The sequence below is a fragment of the Natrix helvetica genome (genome assembly GCF_964273705.1).
Source record: "Natrix helvetica genome assembly, chromosome: 15".
NCBI classification, from domain to species: domain Eukaryota; kingdom Metazoa; phylum Chordata; class Lepidosauria; order Squamata; family Natricidae; genus Natrix; species Natrix helvetica.
In genome coordinates, this window is record NC_138565.1 from 6,825,600 (window position 1) to 6,845,758 (window position 20,159).

Below are 20,159 nucleotides of genomic sequence, written 5' to 3' on the forward strand. Positions count from 1 at the left end.
ACTTTCTTGGCAGCCCCAAACCCAGAACTGATGCTGAGCACGAGGATCGGTTCCCTTGGTCCAGCTGCCTCCCTTCATGTCATCTGCTCAGTGTTGGGTTTAAAAATTGACAGAGTTGGAAGGGACCTTGTAGGTCGTCTAGTCCAACCCCCACCCAAGCAGGAGACCCTACACCAGTTCTGACCGTTGGCAGTCCAGTCTCTTCTTGAAAGCCTCCAAGGATGAAGCTCCCACAACTTCTGAAGGCAACTTCTGTTCCATGGGTTGATTGTTCTCACTGTCAGAAAATTCCTCCTTATTTCTAGGTTGAATCTTTCCTTGGTCAGTTTCCATCCATTGTTCCTTCTCTGGCCTTTGGGTGCTTTGGAGAATAGCTTGACCCCCTCCTCTCTGTGGCAGCCCCTCAAGTATTGGAAGACTGCTCTCCTGTCTCCCCTGGTCCTTCTCTTCACTAGACTAGCCAGGCCCAGTTCCTGCAACCGTTCTTCAGATGTTTGATCCTCCAGTCCCTTCATCATCATGGTGGCTCTTCTCTGCGCTCTTTCTAGAGACTCAACCTCTCTTTTATAGTGTGGTGACCAAAACTGGATGTAGTATCCTAGGTGTGGCCTTACTAAGGCTTTATAGAGTGGTATTAGTACCTCCCTTCATCTTGATTGCATCCCTCTGTTAATGCAACTTAGGATTGTGTTGGCTTTTTTGACTGCCGCTGCACACGGCTGGCTCCTATTTAACTGGTTGTCCACTAAGACTCCAAGATCCCTCTCAGAGTCACTGCTATTAAGCCTGGTTTCACCGGGTTTAAATGTGTCCTTTGAGTTTTTCTTACCTAAGTGTAGGACTTGACTTTTCTCTACCTTGAATTTCATTTTGTTAGATAAGGCCCAGGGTTCAAGTCTGTGAAGATCCACCTGGCGTCAGGCCTGCAGCCATATTCCTTTTTGATCTTTAGCCTGCCACACTTTCTTATTATTCTACTATGCCATTTCTATTGTGGGAAAATGGGAAGGGGGAATTGTACGGAGTTAACTGCTAGGTAGCCAAAATAAAAATTCCTTTCTAGGAAGCCAAGGTCATCTTTTGTCTCTGCACCTCTGCACCTGACCGGAACTGGATGGGTGGAACTGCCAGCGTGGCAGTGGGAGATTGGACCATGGGATGGACTTGGGTGGGTGTGGGGGCAAGATCTTGAACTTTCGACTGGGTGGGGGAAACCGGGAAGCTTTCAGTTTTGGGTTTTCCCAGATGTGCCAACATGGCTCTCTTCATAAATTGGAACTTTGAGCAATGATTTGCCTTGGACTCTTGATTTAATTTTGGGGTGCTATTTGAAATGCTGACATTTGAATCTTGAGCCTACCTTCTAGGGTGTTGGCTATTCCTGCCAGCTTAGTAGCCAAATCTGCAAATTTGGTAAGTTCCTCTTCTGTTCCTTCATCTAAGCTCTTCCTGGGATTCTCCAGCTTTGGAGCTTCTGCCAAAAGATTTATCTGCCCAGCGCCTGGCACAAGATGCCCCCATGGAAAGATTCTTGCAACTCAACCCCACAGTAGGCAGATGGAAAGGCTCTTGACAAGAAGGAGGAGGAGGAGTCTTGGCAGAAGGTGGAGACCAGGCTGTCTTGGAGAAGAAGTCCAGGAGTTGCACAGCTCTCTGCTGGGACCAGATCGTCCCTCCCTCCCTCCCTCCTTCCTTCCTTCTCTCCCGCACCATGCAGTGTAAGTTCCAGGCGAGTTCTTGGCTCCCCACCCATCACCCACCCACCCACACCTTCCTCCTACCCACCAAATATTTCCTTTTTCTCTTGCCAGGCTTGTGGTCTGCCTTCCTGCCCTTGGCACTGTTGGTGGGTCTGAATGCCAGCTCAGGAATCTCCAGTTCAGGTAGGGGGGAAAACTTTGAAACAGCCCTGGCTGTGCCAGGGTTGGGGAGGGGGCCCTTTGGCCACCTTCTCCTCGCAGTGGCTTCTTGTGAGTAAGCTCCTGAAATGGGACCGGATGGGCAAGGAAGGATTGCACGCCTTCCTGGGAAGGGATCTTAGGAGCTGTGGTGGGGCCACGCACAACTGTCTTAGGACAGTTTGCTCTGCGTTTTGGGTCTGTGGTTATTAAGACAGCAGGTTAAATCCAGGATAAAGAGGAAATTGATGTACTTCAAGACATGGGGGAGATTTTATGATTGGCTAAAGAAAGGAATCTAGAAAAGAAAGTAAGGGGAAGATACAATATTCGGACAATGCACTATTCAAAGGAAAAGGGGGAGGGAGACAGGGAAAACAGAAAAGAAAATACGAGTATACAAGTATATATTCAAGAGTGAGATATAAAGGGGAAAAATATAGTTAGGATAGATTATCGAAGGAAGGGGAACAAGAAATGATATTAAATTATATTTGGGCTTGCGGAAATACCATCCCAAGAAAACATAAATTGAGATTTCTATAATAACAGAAAAAGAAAGGAAAAGAAGAGAGGAGAGGAAGAGGAGGGAAGGAAGAAAGAGATAAGGAGAGGAGGGTGGAAGGGAGAGGAAGAGAAGGAGAGAGGGTAGGAAGGGGAAGAGGAAGAGTAGGAGTTGGGGAGAGGTAAGGGAAGAAGGAAAAGAAAGGAGAGGAGGGTGGAAGGGAGAGAAAGAGAAGGAGAGAGGGTAGGAAGGAGAAGAGTAGGAGTAGGGGAGAGATAAGGGAAGAAGGAAGGGGAAGGAGAGGAGGGTGGAAGGGAGAGAAATAGAAGGAGAGATGGTAGGAAGGAGAAGAGGAAGAGTAGGAATAGGAGAGGTAAGGGAAGAAGGAAGGGGAAAGAGAGGAGAAAGGAAGGAAGTAGAGAAGGGAAGGAGGGAGAAATGAAAGGGAAAATAAGGTGGTGTTAAAACAGGGGGAAGGGATGATAAATACAGCAACCCAAACTGTACATTATAACCTTTTCCATGGAATAATAAATGTATAAGAATGATAAAAGTAAAGAGGAAGAAGAATTAGATGAATGCATCCCTATAATTGTATGGAATAGAATAAGAAGTTTTTTAAAAAAACGTTTCAAAAAAGAAAAAAAGAACAGCAGGTTAGAAATCGTTTTCGGGAGCAGACAATCCAAATGTTATTTCACTGACTTAGCCAAGCCACAGTTATGCCTCTCCCTCCCTCGCTAAGGATAGAGATACGCCCGAAGGGTTTTTAACGTGGTCGGCAGATGTTGGATACCAACGTGGTTTTGCGGTCGATGAATTTCCAATTCTCCCACCTTGGCGGCAAGACGGACTTTGCAACGGTGTGAATTGGATCGGCTTATGTAGTTTAGCCAGCTCCGAATTTATTCAAAAACCACTTGATAAGGTCACACTTGAAATACTGCATCTCGCCACGATGTAGAAAAGATGCGGAGACTCTGGAAAGTGTGCAGAGAAGAGCAACAAAGAGGATTAGGGGACTGGAGACTAAAACATAGGAAGAACGGTTGCAGGAACTGGGGATGTCTAGTTTAATGAAAAGAAGGACTAGGGGAGACATGATAGCAGTCTTCCAATATCTCAGGGGCTGTCCCAAAGAAGAGGGAGTCAAACTATTCTCCAAGGCACCTGAGGACAGAACAAGAAGCAATGGGTGGAAACTAATCAAGGAGAGAAGCAACTTAGAACTGAGGAGGAATTTCCTGACAGTTAGAACAATTAATCAGTGGAACAAAAGTTGCCTCCAAAAGTTGTGAATGCCCCAACACTGGAAGTCTTTAAGAAGATGTTGGATAGCCATTTGTCTGAAACGGTATTAGGTTTCCTGCCTAGCCAGGGGGTTGGACTAGAAGACCTCCAAGGTCCCTTCCAACTCTCCTATTGTATATCAAAGAGCCAGAGAGAGACTCCTCTAGAAGCAGGAATTCCGAATGTCCAGGAATTTATCGTTTGCCGGCCAAACAATTAAATTGTGTGCGCTTTTTTTTTTAAAAAAATGGAAGCAATCCTAGAAAACTCTCTATATTCCTTGGCTTCTCCTTCCCAACAAACAGACGTTTGCAATTAGTTCAGTTAGCTTACTTTATCGTCATTAACAAAATTAAACGCAATCTGCAGGGTGCAATGACAGCTCAGCTTGTGGTTGTTAAGGAATCAGGCGCCATCATTAAGCGCGACGACAGGCGGTGGCTGGTTTCCCCACTGACTTGACTTATTGGAAGCTGGCAGTGAAGGGTTGATGATGTGACTGTGGGAAGCTGTGGCCATTGTAACTGTGTGCCAGTTGCCCAGTGCCACAATCCTGCGACGGTGGGGACACTGCGACAGCCACAGCTTCAAAGGCTGGCCATAAGTCTTCTTTCCTGAGCACTGTTGTAACTTCGAATGATTTGCTGAACAAGAAGTCACTAATTGAGGACTGCCTGTAGAGTCAAAAGCCCTTCCCTGCCTTTCATGGTTGACAAAGCATCATGCTACCCCTGACGACAACCGTCGGATCGACCACTTGGTGGGCTCCGTAGTACCCTGGGGTCTCTGGCCTGCTGGCAAAACCACGTCTTCGTGCTGGTTGAAGGAATTAACCTAGGATGCTGCTTGATTTTTTCCCCCCTAATAAACCCTTGCGTGCCTGTGTAACGTCCCCTGTGTATTTCCTTCTGGGAGTTTGCATGTTGTCCTTCATCCTTCGGATCGCTCCAGTTGTGCCTCCTGCTTCTTTGGCATCTCCTGGTTCTCCTTCCTTCCTCCGCGTCGTAGGTACGAGCGAGACTGAGCCCGCGACCCGAAACTCCACTCGTTTCTCTGCTCCAAGGCCCTTCTGAGGTTTTTCTCCCGTAGAACTTCTGATCTTTCCTGACTCCAAAGGGTGCTTCGAACCGGCCGCGCAAATCAAAGGCTTTTCTCAGCCCTCCTGGATGCGTCCATGCTCCATTCAGACCGTATCTTGAGATCTTGTCAGGACTTCTGCCTTTTGAGAGACCATAAAAGCCACTGTTTGCCCCAAGGGCTGCAGAAGGTGGACGCGGAGGGAAGGCAAGGCAATGTTTGAGACCGGGAGTCACCAGGGAAGGCCAACCTTTTTCCTGACCTGGGATGCGAGAAATATCCTCTACCCCAGAGTAGGCGCATGCACCCGGATTGCGCGATAAAGTTGTGATAAATTCTGTATGCCACCATACGAAAAAGAGATGTCGAGACTCTGGGAAGAGCGCAGAGGAGGGCAGCAAAGAGGTTTGGGGGAAGGGAAGGTAAAACATGCAAAAAAACCACAAAACAGGCACATGCACTAGCTGGTTTTTGGGTCTGCACTGCGCATGCGTGAGACATGCGCACATGCATGGGGGCAGGGTTGTGCGTGTGTGTGCAGGGGGGCAGAGGTCATGCGTGCATACATGGCGGTTGGGGGGTCATGTGCAGGCACAAGGGCGGGGGAAGCATGGGTGGTGCGGTATTCTCCCCTACGCTCTGTTTTTGGTCCCTTGGAGGCTTCAGGTGCAGGGGGGATGTCACACGCATGTGCGGAAGGGAGGCAGAGCATGTGCGTGCACGGGGGGGGGGAGGATGCATTGCATTATGGGTGTGGGCACAGGTGCGCGGCCGAAAATTTTAGCCATCACTGGTCTAGTCCAGGAGTCAGCAAACTGCGGCTCCGGAGCCGCATGTGGCTCTTTCCTCCCTCTGCTGCGGCTCCGTCACCGATGGGCGCCACAATTTTGAGAGGAGCTTCCGGTGGGGGAGGGGGGAGAGAAGCGCAGTGCGCCAGGAGAAGACTCTATGGCAAGGGGAGGGTTTTCCAGTCGTCTCCACAATTGATAGGGCTTTCGGTTAGGACAGGTAGAGGGAAAAGGACGCCACGCTAGGAGGAGACTCTATGGTGGGGGAAATTGAACTTCCGGTCGGCTCCAGAATTGAACGGGGGGCTTCCGCTTAGGAACTTTGTATCTCCCGGTGTTTTCTTTTCTTTGGGAAACGGGTCCAAATGGCTTTTTGAGTGTTTTAAGTTTGCCGACCCCTGTTCTAATCTAATGAAAAGAAGGATTATGTTGTAATTTCTTTAAAATTAGTTTCTCATCCGTTCCTGTTAGAACGGAATGGAATTGGAATTTGAGCTTGTATTCTGATTGGTTGTCAGACTCCCATGGGGCCATGCAGGGGCAACTCTGGAAGCTGCCCTGAGTCCCAGGCTTGGTTGACTCTTGCTGGGTGATGATGTAATGAAAGGACTTTGGGCAAATCCTATTATGGCTCTGCCTGAAGGGGGTAGATCTGGCTCAGGCCTTAATGGCTCATTGACAAAGGTTGTGGGGAGCTGAGTTTCTGCCTCCCTTTCAGGGGAAATATTCTGCCCCTTTAATATTTCCTAAAAATATTTCATTTTTACAGGAGAGGGGTGGGTGCTAGCTTCCTACAGTAGACAGGGAGGAGGGGGAACCTGTGTTTGAAACAAACGGACGGTTGTGTGAATCCAAACTTTAGATAAAAGGAACTTGGGAACTTTTAATAGAACGTGGGAACTTTAATAGAACGTAGGAAGTGCCTGATCTTTGCTATGTAGAATAGTCTGGCTCAAGCCTTTAATGGCTCATTGACAAAGGATTCTGGGGCTGACTTTCGGCCTCCCTTTTCGGGGAAATATTCTGCTCTTTTCATATTTCCTAGAAGGGTGGGTGCTAACTTCCTACACACTCCCTTCCAACTCCAAGCATTCCGTGTTCTAACAGTTGGCCTCAAGCTTATCTCAGTCCCATATTCTCGTTTATTTATTCATTTTTCTTATCCTCTTACTCCACCAACCGAGAAATGGGCACCACCCAGAGATGAACGGAAGATAGGAGCTCTTGCTTAGCATTTTGCAATACGCAAAGATTAACAGCGAAATCAACTCCAAGACAGCTGTCTTGGCTTCTGCTCTGCGGGCGGGGGGCGCGGGGGGAGGAATTCTGCAGAGTGATGCAATCCTCATCAAGACAAGCTTGGACCCTCAATGTTGGCCAGATTTCCTGCTTGGACAAGACTGAAGTGGTTTGTTTTGTTTTTTTAAATAAGTAAAGCTGAAGTTTTAAAGCAACTTCCCTGTTTCTTTGTAAACCCTTGCATTCGTTTTTGGTTTTAACCAGAAGTTCTGTTGGTTTAAAAACATGGAAAATGGAAAGCCAACAGATTTAGATGCGATCCCAGATCGGAAGTTAATTTGCCCCTCGGTTGTTACTGCAGCCGTGTTAAATAAGCAGCTCTCCGTCTTCCCAAGGTCGGTAGAATGAGGACTCAGTTTATTTGGGGGCAATAGGCTGACGCTGTAAACCGCTTAGCAAGAGCAATAGACTTATATCCCACTTCGCAGTGCTTTTACAGCCCTCTCTAAGTGGTTTACAGAGTCAGCCTCTTGCCCCGCAACAATCTGGGTCCTCATTTGACCCAACTCAGAAGGACAACTCAACCTTGAGCCTGGTGAGATTCGAACTGCCAAATTGCAGGCAGCCCGCAGTCAGCAGAAGTAACCTGCAGTGCTGCACTCTAACCACTGCGCCATCGCAGCTTACAGAGGACTGTAAAGCGCTATGAAGCGATATATAAGTCTGCTCTTGCTATATCTCTATGTCTGTCTATCTTCCATCCATCCATTTATCTATCTACTGCTTAGAGAGGGCTGTGAAGCTCTGTGAAGTGGTATATAAGTGCTATTTTTTTCTTTCTTTCTTTCTATCTATCTATCTATCTATCTATCTATCTATCTATCTATCTATCATCTATCTATCATCTATCTATCTATCTATCTATCTATCTATCTATCTATCTATCTATCTATCATCTATCTATCTATCATCTCTCTATCTCTCTATCTATCTGTCTGCCATGATGACACAGTGGTTAAATTGCAGTATGGCAGGCTAATTCTGCCCACTGCCAGCAGTTTGATCCTGACTGGCTTTAAGGTTGACTCAGCCTATCCAATTTAACGCGGGCCGGTGGCTAATAAACTGCATTTTCTGCTATGAAAACAGACAGAGGTTAGTCTGTTGAGAGAGCGAATTTATTCACCCAAATGGGTGGCTCAGTGGCTGAGATACGGAGCTTGTCGATCAGAAAGGTCGGCAGTTCGGCAGTTCGAATCCCCAGCGCTGCGTAACGGAGTGAGCTCCCGTGACTTGTCCCAGCTTCTGCCAACCTAGTAGTTCGAAAGCAGGTAAAAAATGCAAGTAGAAAAATAGGAACCACCTTTGGTGGGAAGGGAACAGCGTTCCGTGCGCCTTCGGCGTTGAGTCATGCCGGCCACATGACCACGGAGACGTCTTCGGACAGCGCTGGCTCTTCGGCTTTGAAACGGAGATGAGCACCGCCCCCTAGAGTCGGGAACGACTGGCACAGGTGTGCAAGGGGAACTTTTACTTTTGTCTTTAGCTTCCAAATGTATTAAGAACCTATGACAACTTCCCCATATCCTCAGGGCTAAGTATTTGAGCTTTTGTTTACATGGAAATCTTGACTGAATGGTTGTTATATCAAGTTACCTCTTGAGTCCCTTGTCTTGATCTGTCCCTTGTCAGGTTTCACGCCCTAGCCTTTTTTAAAAGTTTATTTTGGCAGCAAAGAAATCCTGAGATCTTGCTTCTTGACCCTCCTTGCCTTCTCCTTTTCTCCTCGCAGTCGACCCGTGCTGCTATTTCCCATGCCAACACGGCAGCTTGTGCGTCCGAGTTGGCACGGAAGGGTACGAATGTGACTGTACCCGGACGGGATACCATGGCGCCAACTGCAGCTCGCGTGAGTATCGCTTCCGAACTCCTCCGTGCAGGGAGGGGGGGGCGGGCTGTACACAGAGAGAGAAATATTGAGGCCCAGAAACTCCATGTTCAGAGGCAGTCTAACTGTTCTGACCCCAGGCGTCCTTAAAAAGGAAGAAGCAGAGTCTTGGTCCCGGCAAAACCCCTTTTATTTATAATTCCTTTCATTCGCAGTCCGCAAGGCTGAACAAACAGTCTTTCAAAGGAACGTTTATCCACACGAACCTTATCTCGTTTGGAGCGCTGCCATATAACTGGTTTCCATGTGCGGGGCAAAGGAAAACTTGTCTCTTATAGTCGCAAACAGAACTTTCCACTCTTGGAACGATCGAAGGAACGAATTGTTCCCTGCAAAAGCCCCCTCCCCGTTCGCTCCTCCTTTGTTTCCCATGGGAGGGGCCAATCACCTCCAAGGTGTGGCTTTACTCCCAATCCCTTTTGTTAAACGAATATGAATTCCTCTCATTCACACTCAGCCAAGGCCTGGCAAAGAGTCTTTCAAAGGCGTATTTATGACCACAGACCTTATCTAGCTTGGAAAGCTGCCCTGTAAATATTTGACAATTGAGGTGCTGTGCAAGGAAAGATTTGGCACAGAGTCTCTGAGAGTCACGGACAGATCTTCACACTCCTGAAACGAACGAAGGAACGGATTGTTTCCTGCAAAAGCCCCCTCCCCATTCGCTCCTCTTTTGTTTCCCATGGGAGGGGCCAATTTCATTTCATTTCATTTATTAAATTTATAGACCGCCCCCTCTCCCCGAGGGGACTCGGGGCGGTGTACAGACAGAAGCTAAAACCGTATATACAATAACAATATTAAATACCCCTTATTAAAAACAAATTAAATATAGGGTCTGTACAATGATAATAAAAATTAAAACAGGTTAAAAGGACAACCCCTTAAAATTTAAAACGCCGGCCAGGAGGATTGAAAATTAAAACTACGATTGGGCCAGGCCAGCTAATTGGAACAGGTGGGTCTTGAATCACCTCCGAGGTGTGGCTTTAGTCCCAATCCCTTTTATTAAACAAATGTGAATTCCTCTCGTTCACACTCAGCCAAGGCCTGGCAAAGAGTCTTTCAAAGGAGTATTTATGACCACAGACCTTATCTAGCTTGGGAAGCTGCCATGTAAATATTTTCCCAAATGAGATGCTGTGCAAGGAAAGATTTGGCACAGAGTCTCTGAGATTCACGGACAGATCTTCACACTCCTGAAACGAACGAACGAATTGTTTCCTGCAAAAGCCCACTCCCCTTTCGCTCCTCTTTTGTTTCCTATGGGAGGGGCCAATCACCTCCGAGGTGTGGCTTTACTCCCAAGTCGACCCTGATTTCTGAGTTGTTCTTCTCTTCTGGCAGCTCTGCGCATGCGCACACTGGGAACAGGCTCCAGCTGTTCTTCTGCCTCACTGCTATCTAGCTCCGAAGGCAGCTGATAACTGGCATAAGGCCCTGGCCCCGTCTCTGCCTCCGACGCAGAGCCCTCATCAGAGCCTTCCCCAGACTCCAGGACTGGCCCAGGTTCCTCGCCAACCTCCTCATTGTCCGACACTCTGCCAGCTCCACTGGACGTTGGCGGGCCACAACTCTACCTCAACGTACCTGGCCAGAACTGACAATTGAAGCTTCCTATGGGTTCTTTTCCATAAATCCTCCAAACGGGACACCTTTAGGGAAATATCTGTGGTTATTTTTAAAAAATACAACCTGTCTTTGGGCCCCCCCAGCGGAGTTCTGGACGTGGGTACACGACACCCTGAAGCCGAGCTCGTCGTCTATTCATTACCTGCTCACCCATTTCCGCTGGCTGTGGAGTATCGTGAACCGAACTTTCCTCCGTAACTTTTTGATGCGAGTGGTGTTAACAGGTGAGTGGGCGAAGGGTCGGGAGATGGGCAGGTGTCTTCGGGAAGGCTCCCTGTCCCGTTGGGCTTGAGAGGCTCACCAGGCCCAGGTGCCCCCACCCAGCTGCCAGTCCTGGGATGCCCCCCCCCAACCCCTCCGCTGCAACTCCTCCACGCCCCTCTCTCTCCCCCCCTTCGCCCTCTCGCCCTGCAGCCCGCGCCAACCTGATCCCCAGCCCGCCCACCTTCAGCGGCGACTACGGATACCTGAACTGGGAATCCTACAGCAACCTCAGCTACTTCACCCGCATCCTCCCCCCGGTGCCCCCCAACTGCCCCACGCCGATGGGGGTGAAAGGTACGGCAGGGGGCAGAGGCCTTTCCCAGCAGCCTGGCTTTGCTTTTGTTGGGAGGAAGAAGTTGGGGAGGAGGGGAGGCAGGGGAAAGAATGGGGGCAGGAGGAGGAGGAGGAGAAGAGAGGGAGGGGAAGGAGAAGGAGGGAGAGGAGGGGGAGAGGGAGGGGAGGGGGGGACGAGGAGGGACAGAGAGATGGAAGCAAAGGAAGAAGAAGGAGATGGGGTACAGGAAGCAGAGAGGGAGGGGGAGAGGGAGGAAGGGGAGGTGGAGGAGGAGAGGGGGTGGGGGAGGAGAGGGAGGGGAGAGTGGGAGGAGGAGGAGGGACAGAGAGATGGAGGCAAAGGAAGAAGAAGAAGATGGGGTACAGGAAGCAGAGAGGGAGGGGGGAGGGAGATGGAGGAGGGGAGGGCAGGGGGAGGAGGGGAAGGGGAGGAGGAGAGAGGGAGGGGAGGAAAGGAGAGGGAGGAGGAGAGGGAGAAAGTGGAGGTGGGCAGGGATGGAGGCGAAGGAAGAAGAGGAGGAGGAGGGGAGAGGGGGAAAGGAAGGGGAGAGGGGAGGGAGGAGGGGGATGTGGGCAGAGAGGGGGAGGCAAAGGAAGAAGAGGAGGGGTACAGGAGGTAGAGAGGGAGGGGGAGAGGGAAGGAAGAGGGAGGGGGAGAAGGAGGGGAAGGAGGAGAGGGAGATGGAAGTGGGAGGGGAGGGGTCTGACTGGCACATGCCAGGAGACCAGGTCCGGGCAGGGCTCTCCTCTCTGCCCCACAGGACCACTGGAGCTGCCAGCGGCCGAACTGGTGGCGGAAGAACTTCTGCTCCGCCGGACTTTCCACCCGGACCCCCAAAGGACCAACCTCATGTTTGCTTTCTTCGCCCAACACTTCACCCACCAGTTCTTCAAGACCTTTGGCAAGATGGGCCGGGGATTCACCCGGGCTCTGGGACACGGGGTGAGGAGAGAAGGGAGGGGCACCATTTCTGGTGAAAGCTTTGTCACCAACTCGCCTTCCGGGCGTGATGATCAAAAGTCCAGAAATGCAGAAGGAAACCTGCCTCCCGGATAATAAACAATCAAAGGGCAGCTGGGGATAAGGGTTTATGGAGTTCTCTTCCGTCGTTCCCCTGAGTTTGGTACTCTCTTGCCTTCCCCCAGTATCTTTGGGAGTATCTCAAAAGTATCTCAAACTTTTTAGACTACTGAATCATCTCTCTCTCTTTCTCTCTCTCTCTCTGTTTCTCCGTCTCTCTGTCTCTGTCTCTCTCTGTCTCTCTGTCTCTCTGTCTCTCTCTCTCTGTCTCTGTCTCTGTTTCTCTCTCTTTCTCTCTCTGTCTCTCTGTCTCTCTCTCTGTCTTTGTCTGTCTGTCTGTCTGTTTCTCTCTTTCTCTCTCTGTCTGTCTGTCTCTCTCTCTCTGTTTCTGTCTCTCTGTGTCTGTTTCTCTCTGTCTCTGTCTCTCTCTGTGTGTTTCTCTCTCTCTCTCTCTGTTTCTCTCTCTCTTTCTCTCTCTCTCTGTTTCTCTGTGTCTGTTTCTCTCTCTCTTTCTCTGTCTCTCTGTCTCTCTCTGTCTTTCTCTCTCTCTCTGTTTCTCTGTCTCTCTGTGTCTGTTTCTCTCTCTCTTTCTCTGTGTCTCTGTCTCTGTCTCTCTCTGTTTCTCTGTCTCTCTGTGTTTCTCTCTCTCTCTCTCTCTCTTTCTCACTCATGCTCACACAGACACAGAAGCTCGAGAAATGAGTCACCTGTTATTTTTGGCTCTCTCTTGCAGGTGGATCTTGGCCACATCTACGGAGACAACCTGGGGCGCCAACATCAGCTGCGCCTCTTCAAGGATGGAAAGCTGAAATACCAGGTAAGGAAGTTGAACAAAACTCTCTTGCAGCCTGTGGAAACTCTCTAACTTGGAGGAAACGTTTGTGCCATGCATTTCATTCCGCACACATCTCCCACCCCTAAAAGAATCTCCCCTATGGGTAAAGGTCAAGGTTCCCCTCGCACATAATTGCTAGCTGTTCCCGACATTAGGGGGCGGTGCTCATCTCCGTTTCAAAGCCGAAGAGCCAGCGCTGTCCGAAGACTTCTCCGTGGTCATGTGGCCGGCATGACTCAACCCCGAAGGCGCACGGAACGCTGTTCCCTTCCCACCAAAAATGGTCCCTATTTTTCTCCTTGCATTTTTGACCTGCTTTTGAACTGCTCGGTTGGCAGAAGCTCTGGGACCAGTCACGGGAGCACACTCCGTTACGCGGCGCTGGGGATTCGAACTGCCGAACTGCTCTTCCCCATCTCCTAAGGGCGATCCTTTGCTTGTCTCTCCCCAGTTGATAAAGGGGGAGATGTACCCCCCGACTGTGAGGGAAGCCGCCGTACACATGATCTACCCACAAAGCACCCCTCCGGAGCAGAGGTTTGCCGTGGGCCAGGAGGTCTTCGGTCTTCTCCCGGGCCTCCTGATGTACGCCACCCTCTGGATGCGGGAACACAACCGTGTCTGCGACTTGCTGAAGCTGGAACACCCCACCTGGGATGACGAACAGCTCTTCCAGACCGCCCGGCTCATTCTGACAGGTGGGCAAGGGGGCTGCAAGGGAGTCCTAGCCACCTATTGTGAGTTTGGGCTTGACAGGAAGTCCCAAACCAGTGGCGTAGATAAGCTCTTATGGGAATATCATTCCCCACGCGTGGCTAGTTCAGAAGGTACGGTAGATGCCCTCACAGCCACTGCCGTTCCCAACTTGAGTTGTCACCTTAAAACCGTGGCTACAAGTATCAGAGCTTGCAGCATTCCAACCGGCATACACGTAAATAATTCAGCAGGACTCATTTATAGAAGAAACTTGTTTATGTACAATAATATAAAACATGATGCATGTATACCATACCCATGAAGCTCTTGCAAGAAGCAGAAGCAGACATCACTATATTGCAAGGACAAACCAACAGATAGATAGATAGATAGATAGATAGATAGATGGATGGATGGATGGATGGATGGATGGATGGATGGATGGATGGATGGATGGATAGATGATAGATAGATAGATAGATAGATAGATAGATAGATAGATAGATAATAGATAGATAGAGAGAAAGAGAGAGAGAGGATAGGTAGGTAGGTAGGTAGGTAGGTAGGTAGGTAGGTAGATAGATAGATAGATAGATAGATAGATAGATAGATAGATAATAGATAGATAGAGAGAGAGATGATAGGTAGGTAGGTAGGTAGGTAGGTAGGTAGGTAGGTAGATAGATAGATAGATAGATAGATAGATAGATAGATAGATAGATAGATGATAGAAAATAGAGAGATAGATAGAGATAGGTAGGTAGGTAGGTTAGGTAGATAGATAGATGATAGATAGATAGATAGATAGATAGATAGATAGATAGATAGATAGATAGATAGATAATAGATAGAGAGAGAGAGAGATGATAGGTAGGTAGGTAGGTAGGTAGGTAGGTAGGTAGGTAGGTAGCTAGCTAGCTAGATAGCTAGATAGCTAGATAGCTAGATAGCTAGCTAGATAGATGATAGATGATAGATAGATAGATAGATAGATAGATAGATAGATAGATAGATAGATAGATAGATAGATAGAGAAATAGAGATAGAGATGGATGGGTGGATGGATGGATGGATGGATTTATTTATAGGGGGGGGAAATGTCCAAACCAAATGTATTTTCTAATTTTGGATTTTGCCCATAACCAGAGGGAGCCCCCTTGTGGAGTACTGTGAAGCCGTTACCCTGGCAACTCCACGGCGCTATACAGTAGAAGCCATTTTAAGGCACAACATGCTGTATCATGTAACAGAGCCTACACCCCAAGTCTTTGTTTCCAGAGAGTAAGTCATCTGTGCACCAAGTTCGGTTGAAATTGCTCGAGGCGTTCCAGAGTTATGCTGGGACATACATACTTACGCACAGCCGTTTTTTTATATATATATATATAGAAGAAGATACAGATCAGTCAAGCTAGGCCACACCTGGGCTCCCGGCCATCTCACGTGGCTCACAACAGATCCTGCTTCTTAGTCACCAAACATGGCCGACTTGTTGCCCATGGCTATCCCGGCTTATCCTTTCTTCGACACCGACAACAAGGGAGTCTCGGCCGTGCCTCTCACAGGTGCTTTCTTCCTCCTTCTGCTCTACCCCAGGGGAGACGATCAAAATCGTCATTGAGGATTACGTCCAGCATCTCAGCGGCTACCACCTGAAGCTGGTGTTCGATCCCGAGCTTCTCTTTGGGGCCCAGTTCCAGTACCAGAACCGCATCGCCCTGGAGTTCAACCAGCTCTACCACTGGCATGCCTTAATGCCGGATTCCTTCCAGCTGCCAGACAGAGAATATAGCTACGACCAGTTCCTGTTCAACAACACCATTGTGACCCACTATAGCATAGAGACCCTGGTAGAGGCCTTCGCCAAACAGCGAGCAGGACAGGTGGGTCAGGGGCCAGATCAGGGGGGGTGGTTTGGTTGCAGAGAGGGCGGTTGGATTCACTCAGTCTTCTCCATATGGACCATCTTCTAAGTGATCTGAACTAGGCTTCCCCAAAAAGCAGGAGGTGGAGTTCTGGTCCCAACAAAATCCCTTTTATTAAAAGAGTGTGAATTCCTCTCATTCCCATTCAGCCAAGGCCTGGCAAACAGTCTCTCAAAGGAGTATTTATGACCACAGACCTTATCTAGCTTGGAAAGCTGCCATGTAAATATTTTCCCAATGAGGTGCTGTGCAAGGAAAGATTTGGCACAGAGTCTCTGAGATTCAGGGACAGATCGTCACACTCCTGAAACAAATGAACGAATGAACGAATTGTTTCCTGCAAAAGCCCCCTCCCCTTTCGCTCCTCTTTTATTTCCTATGGGAGGGGCCAATCACCATCTACCTGTGATTTTACTCCCAAGTCGACCCATGTTCCTTAGCTGTTCCCTTCGTCTGGCAACACTGTGTATGCGCACACTGGGAACAGGCTCCAGCTGTTCCTCTGCCTCACTGACTCCTAAGGCAGCTGATAACTGTCAGACGGCCCTGGCCCCCTCTCTGCCTCTGACACAGAGCCCTCATCAGAGCCTTCCCCAGACTCCAGGACTGGCCCATCTTCCTCCCCAACCTCCTCACTGTCCAACTCCGCAGCCAGCTCCATTTGCCGCTGGCGGGCCACAACATTGAGCGACCTTCCTCTCCTAGTCATGATCAAAGTCCCATTTGATCATGAAAACTGAAGGTTGGTAAGGAAAGACTGGACAGACACCTGTCTGAAATGGTGCAGGGTGTCCTGCTTGAGCAGGGAGGTTGGACTAGAACAGGGGTGTCAAAGTCGATTTCGTTGAGAGCCACATCAGGGTTGTGTTTGACGGGGTCGGGATGGGTATGGCCAGCTCAGCGTCACCTGTGTCGGGAACGCCTGTGGTGGCCCGCGGTGCTTCTGCCAGTGAAAACGGGCTGCTGAGCTCCGTTTCCAGCTGCTACAACCTCCTGCAGCCCTGGAGGTTGTTGCAGGAGGCTGTGACAGCCGAAAACAGAGTTCAAGAGCCCATTTTCATTGGCAGAAGCACCGCGGGCCAGTCCTTCACTGTTAGGGTGGCCCCAGGAGCCAGATCTAAGTACCCCGCGGGCCGAATTCGGCCCCTGGGCCTTGAGTTTGACACCCCTGGACTAGAAGACCCCCAAGGTCCCTTCCAGTTCTATTTTGATTGATCTAAGTTGCTTTTTCTTCATTTCTTTTCTTAAAGAGAGTTCGGATAACATGTAAAGTCTCACACGTGCCGCTTCTTTATTTATTTTTAAAATCTAATTGGTCACTAATTTGGGAGGCACTAAAATGCCATTTGTCGAAAGCGCCCCTCTAAAAGGATGGCGAGGGGGAAAACTTTGCTGTTCAGAGCTAAAAGATTTTTGTGGCTTCAGCGGAAGAGAGTCACTGATGTTCTGCTGGAAAAGAAGGGAGGTCAGAATAGAATAGAGCTGGAAGGGACCTTGGAGGTCTTCTAGTCCAGCCCCCTGCTCTAGCAGGAGATCCCATATCATTTCAGTCACTGACTGTCCAGTCTCTTCCAGTGATGGAACAACCACAACTTCTGGTGGCAAGCTGTTCCACTGGTTAGTTGTCTTGCACTATTAGGAAGTTTCTCCTTAACCCCAGGTTGCTTCTCTCCTGGATGAGTTTCCATCCATTGTTTTGTCTTCTGCTTTGGAGAATAAGTTGACCCCCTCCTCTTTGGGGCAGCCCCTCCAAGACTGGAATCCTGCTATCATGTCCCTTCCTAGTCCTTCTTTTCTCTAGACTAGCCAAACCCAAATCCTGCAACCATTCTTCCTATATTTTAGGAAGTTAAATACTGTTGCTTCCTAGATCTAGACCGGGCGATGTTTTAAAAAATCGTTCTTGACAAAGGAGCTTCTTCGGCTTCTCTTTTCAGATCGGCGGGAAGCCCAATATCAACAAGAACCTCTTAAAAGTGGCAATTGGAACGATCAAGGAATCGCGACTGCTGCATTTCCAGCCTTTTAACGAATACCGAAAGAGGTTCCATCTTAAGCCGTACACGTCCTTCCGGGAATTGACAGGTAATGTCCCCAGAAGATATCTCAAGGTCACCGAAGGCTCCTTGAGATGCTGTCATCGCCTACAGTAGTGGCCAAAATTGTGGAAACCTTTGGGGGGGTGGGGGGAGTGTATTTTTGAGATTTTTGATATCTAATAACGCCACTTTACAATACCAACAGGTGGATCTTCCAAGTAAGCACAAGGCAGGAGAGTTACAGGCAAACACAAGCAGTTAGTTTCATTTCAGCAGACAAGCCCAGTTTACTTTTCAGAGCAGCCGACTGCTTATGTTTCTGTTTCAATTCTCTGCACAGACTCGGATCTATTTAAGCTCCCACTGGCCGACTTCGTTGATATGCCTATTTATTGGCTGACCTTGTTCCCATGTCTCTCCCAGTCATGAATATTTTAACAATCTTTCCTTAAGCAGGGGGCACAGATATGTTTTTGCGACATTCTTACATAAATTATAATACATTATATAGTTAAATCTCTTATAAATCTCTTCCTCTTCTTAACATGTCTTCTAACATATCTTCTAATATATATACACCATAATATTAATTATAGTTATTTTCATCATACAAACAATTATCATTTTATTCTTGTCTCAGTGCATTTTCTATTCTTCTTTTTATCTTCTTTTATTTCCTATTTCCTTTTTTTGTTCTCTACCCATTGGTAAAACACCTCCCATATCATATCATATATAATCAGATTGTTCTTTCTCCTTAATCACCAATGTTAGTCTATTCATTTCTGCACGTTCTATTATTTCCCTGATCACCTTCTCTTCAGTAGGAATCTCTTCACTTTTCCAATAATGCGCAAATACAATTCTAAGCTGCGGTTAATATATGAATAATTAAATACGTATTCTCTTTATTGTAAGTTTCCGGTAAAATCCCCAACACACATATTTCTGGTTTTGACTCAATACATTGTTTTATCATCTTTTCCAACCATATCTTCATTTCTGTCTAATGCTTCTTTGCTTCTGCACATGTCCACCAGGTATGATAGGTAAGATCCAGGTAACTGGCGATATTTCCAACATTTAGCTGATTTGTCTTTAAACCAATGTTTTGGTTGCCACGATGTAAAAAAAGATGTGGAGACTCTAGAAAGAGGGCAGAGAAGAGCAACAAAGAGGATGAGGGGACTGGAGACTAAAACGTATGAAGAACGGTTGCAGGAACTGGGTATGTCTAGTTTAATGAAAAGAAGGACTAGGAGAGACATGATAGCAGTCTTCCAATATCTCAGGGGCTGCCACAAAGAAGAGGGAGTCAAGCTATTCTCCAAGGCACCTGAGGGCAGGACAAGAAGCAATGGGTGGAAACTAACCAAGGAGAGAAGCAACTTAGAACTGAGGAGAAATTTCCTGACATTGAGAACAATTAATCAGTGGGATAACTTTCCTCCAGAAGTTGCAAATGCTCCCACTCTGGAAGTTTTTAAGATGTTGGATAACCATTTGTCTGAAATAATATCAGGTTCCCTGCCTAAGTAGGGGGTTGGACTAGAAGACCTCCAAGGTCCCTCTGTTGTTCTCTTCTATTTTCACCTTGACAGTGGAAGATGCCAGCTATAAAACATCACATATAAATTACCTTTATATGCGGCGGACATTGTTAATTTATAATTTCTGTCCCACAGTTTCTGCCATTTATTTAATTCTATCGCGTGACCAAAACGCATTTATTTCCTGATTTCTCTCTTTTCTCTCCTTGGTGCAGACGACGAGAACATGGCTGCCAAGCTGGAGGAGATGTACGGAGACATCAACGCGCTGGAGTTCTTCCCCGGCCTGTTGGTGGAGAAGACCTACCCCAACAGCATCTTTGGACAAAGCATGATAGAGATGGGGGCTCCCTTCTCCTTGAAGGGGCTCCTGGGGAATCCCATCTGCTCCCCCGAATACTGGAAGCCCAGCACTTTCGGGGGCTCCACGGGATTCCAAATCGTGAACACGGCGACCTTGCAAAAACTGGTTTGCCTCAACGTGAAACGGTGCCCTTATGTGGCTTTCCACACGCCCGATCACGGAGAAGCCAAAGGCTCCGAGGAGAAGACGGAGCTCTAACGAAATTGTTCTAACCGAGGCTTCTTCCCAAGAGCCTGAAGGCAACTCCTGGTCCCCGACAAAAACCCCTTTTATGAATTGATTGTGTATTCTGCTCCTTCACCACCAGCAAAGTCTTTCAAAGGAGGATTTACGGCCACAGACCTTATCTGGCTTGGAGAGCTGCCAGGCCGAGATCTGCAGAACTTGGCCAGGACTCTCGGAGAGTCACAAACCAATGAAGCGTACTAATGGCCTCCTGCAAACTCCACTCCCCTTTCTCCCCTCTTTTATTTCCTCCGGGAGGGGCCATTCATTGTCCACCTGTGGCCTTACTCCCAAGTCGACCCCTGTTCTTTAGCTCTTCCCTTCGTCTGGCAACTCTCTGGAAACAGGCTCCAGCTGTTCTTCTGCCTCACTGATGTCAGACTCTGAAGGCAGCTGATAACTGTCAGACGGCCCTGGTCCCCTCTCTGCCTCCGACACAAAGCCCTCATCCGAGCCTTCCCCAGACTCCAGGACTGGCCCAGGTTCCTCCCCAACCCTCCTCACTCTCCGAATCTGCCACGGGCCACAACACAAAGCTTTCTTATACAGGTAGTCCTCGACTTACAACA

The 20,159-nt window shown here is 48.4% G+C and overlaps 1 protein-coding gene across 2 annotated transcripts; it reads left to right on the plus strand.

Moving 5' to 3' along the window:
- The first annotated feature begins 1,417 nt into the window (after nucleotides 1–1,417).
- On the plus strand, nucleotides 1,418–19,905 carry PTGS1 (prostaglandin-endoperoxide synthase 1). Of its 2 annotated transcripts, XM_081967161.1 has the most exons (11): nucleotides 1,418–1,718; nucleotides 1,812–1,883; nucleotides 8,590–8,706; nucleotides 10,461–10,601; nucleotides 10,792–10,935; nucleotides 11,697–11,878; nucleotides 12,690–12,773; nucleotides 13,243–13,489; nucleotides 15,084–15,370; nucleotides 17,350–17,497; nucleotides 19,217–19,905. In XM_081967161.1, exons 1-11 carry the CDS (start codon nucleotides 1,712–1,714, stop codon nucleotides 19,561–19,563), a joined length of 1,776 nt encoding a protein of 591 aa, XP_081823287.1. In that variant the 5' UTR covers nucleotides 1,418–1,711; the 3' UTR covers nucleotides 19,564–19,905. The 2 variants fall into 2 exon arrangements, with proteins under 2 accessions (XP_081823287.1, XP_081823288.1); XM_081967162.1 differs by lacking the exons at nucleotides 1,418–1,718; nucleotides 1,812–1,883 and adding an exon at nucleotides 6,727–6,966 and having other exon boundaries at nucleotides 19,217–19,870.
- The last annotated feature ends 254 nt before the right edge of the window (nucleotides 19,906–20,159 follow it).

What these genes read in the sequence shown, in the direction of transcription:
- PTGS1 (XM_081967161.1), top strand. An exon ending in CTCAGGAATCTCCAGTTCAG is followed by an intron (nt 1,884 to 8,589) that starts GTAGGGGGGAAA and finishes TTCTCCTCGCAG; the next exon opens with TCGACCCGTGCTGCTATTTC. An exon ending in ATGGAAAGCTGAAATACCAG is followed by an intron (nt 12,774 to 13,242) that starts GTAAGGAAGTTG and finishes GTCTCTCCCCAG; the next exon opens with TTGATAAAGGGGGAGATGTA.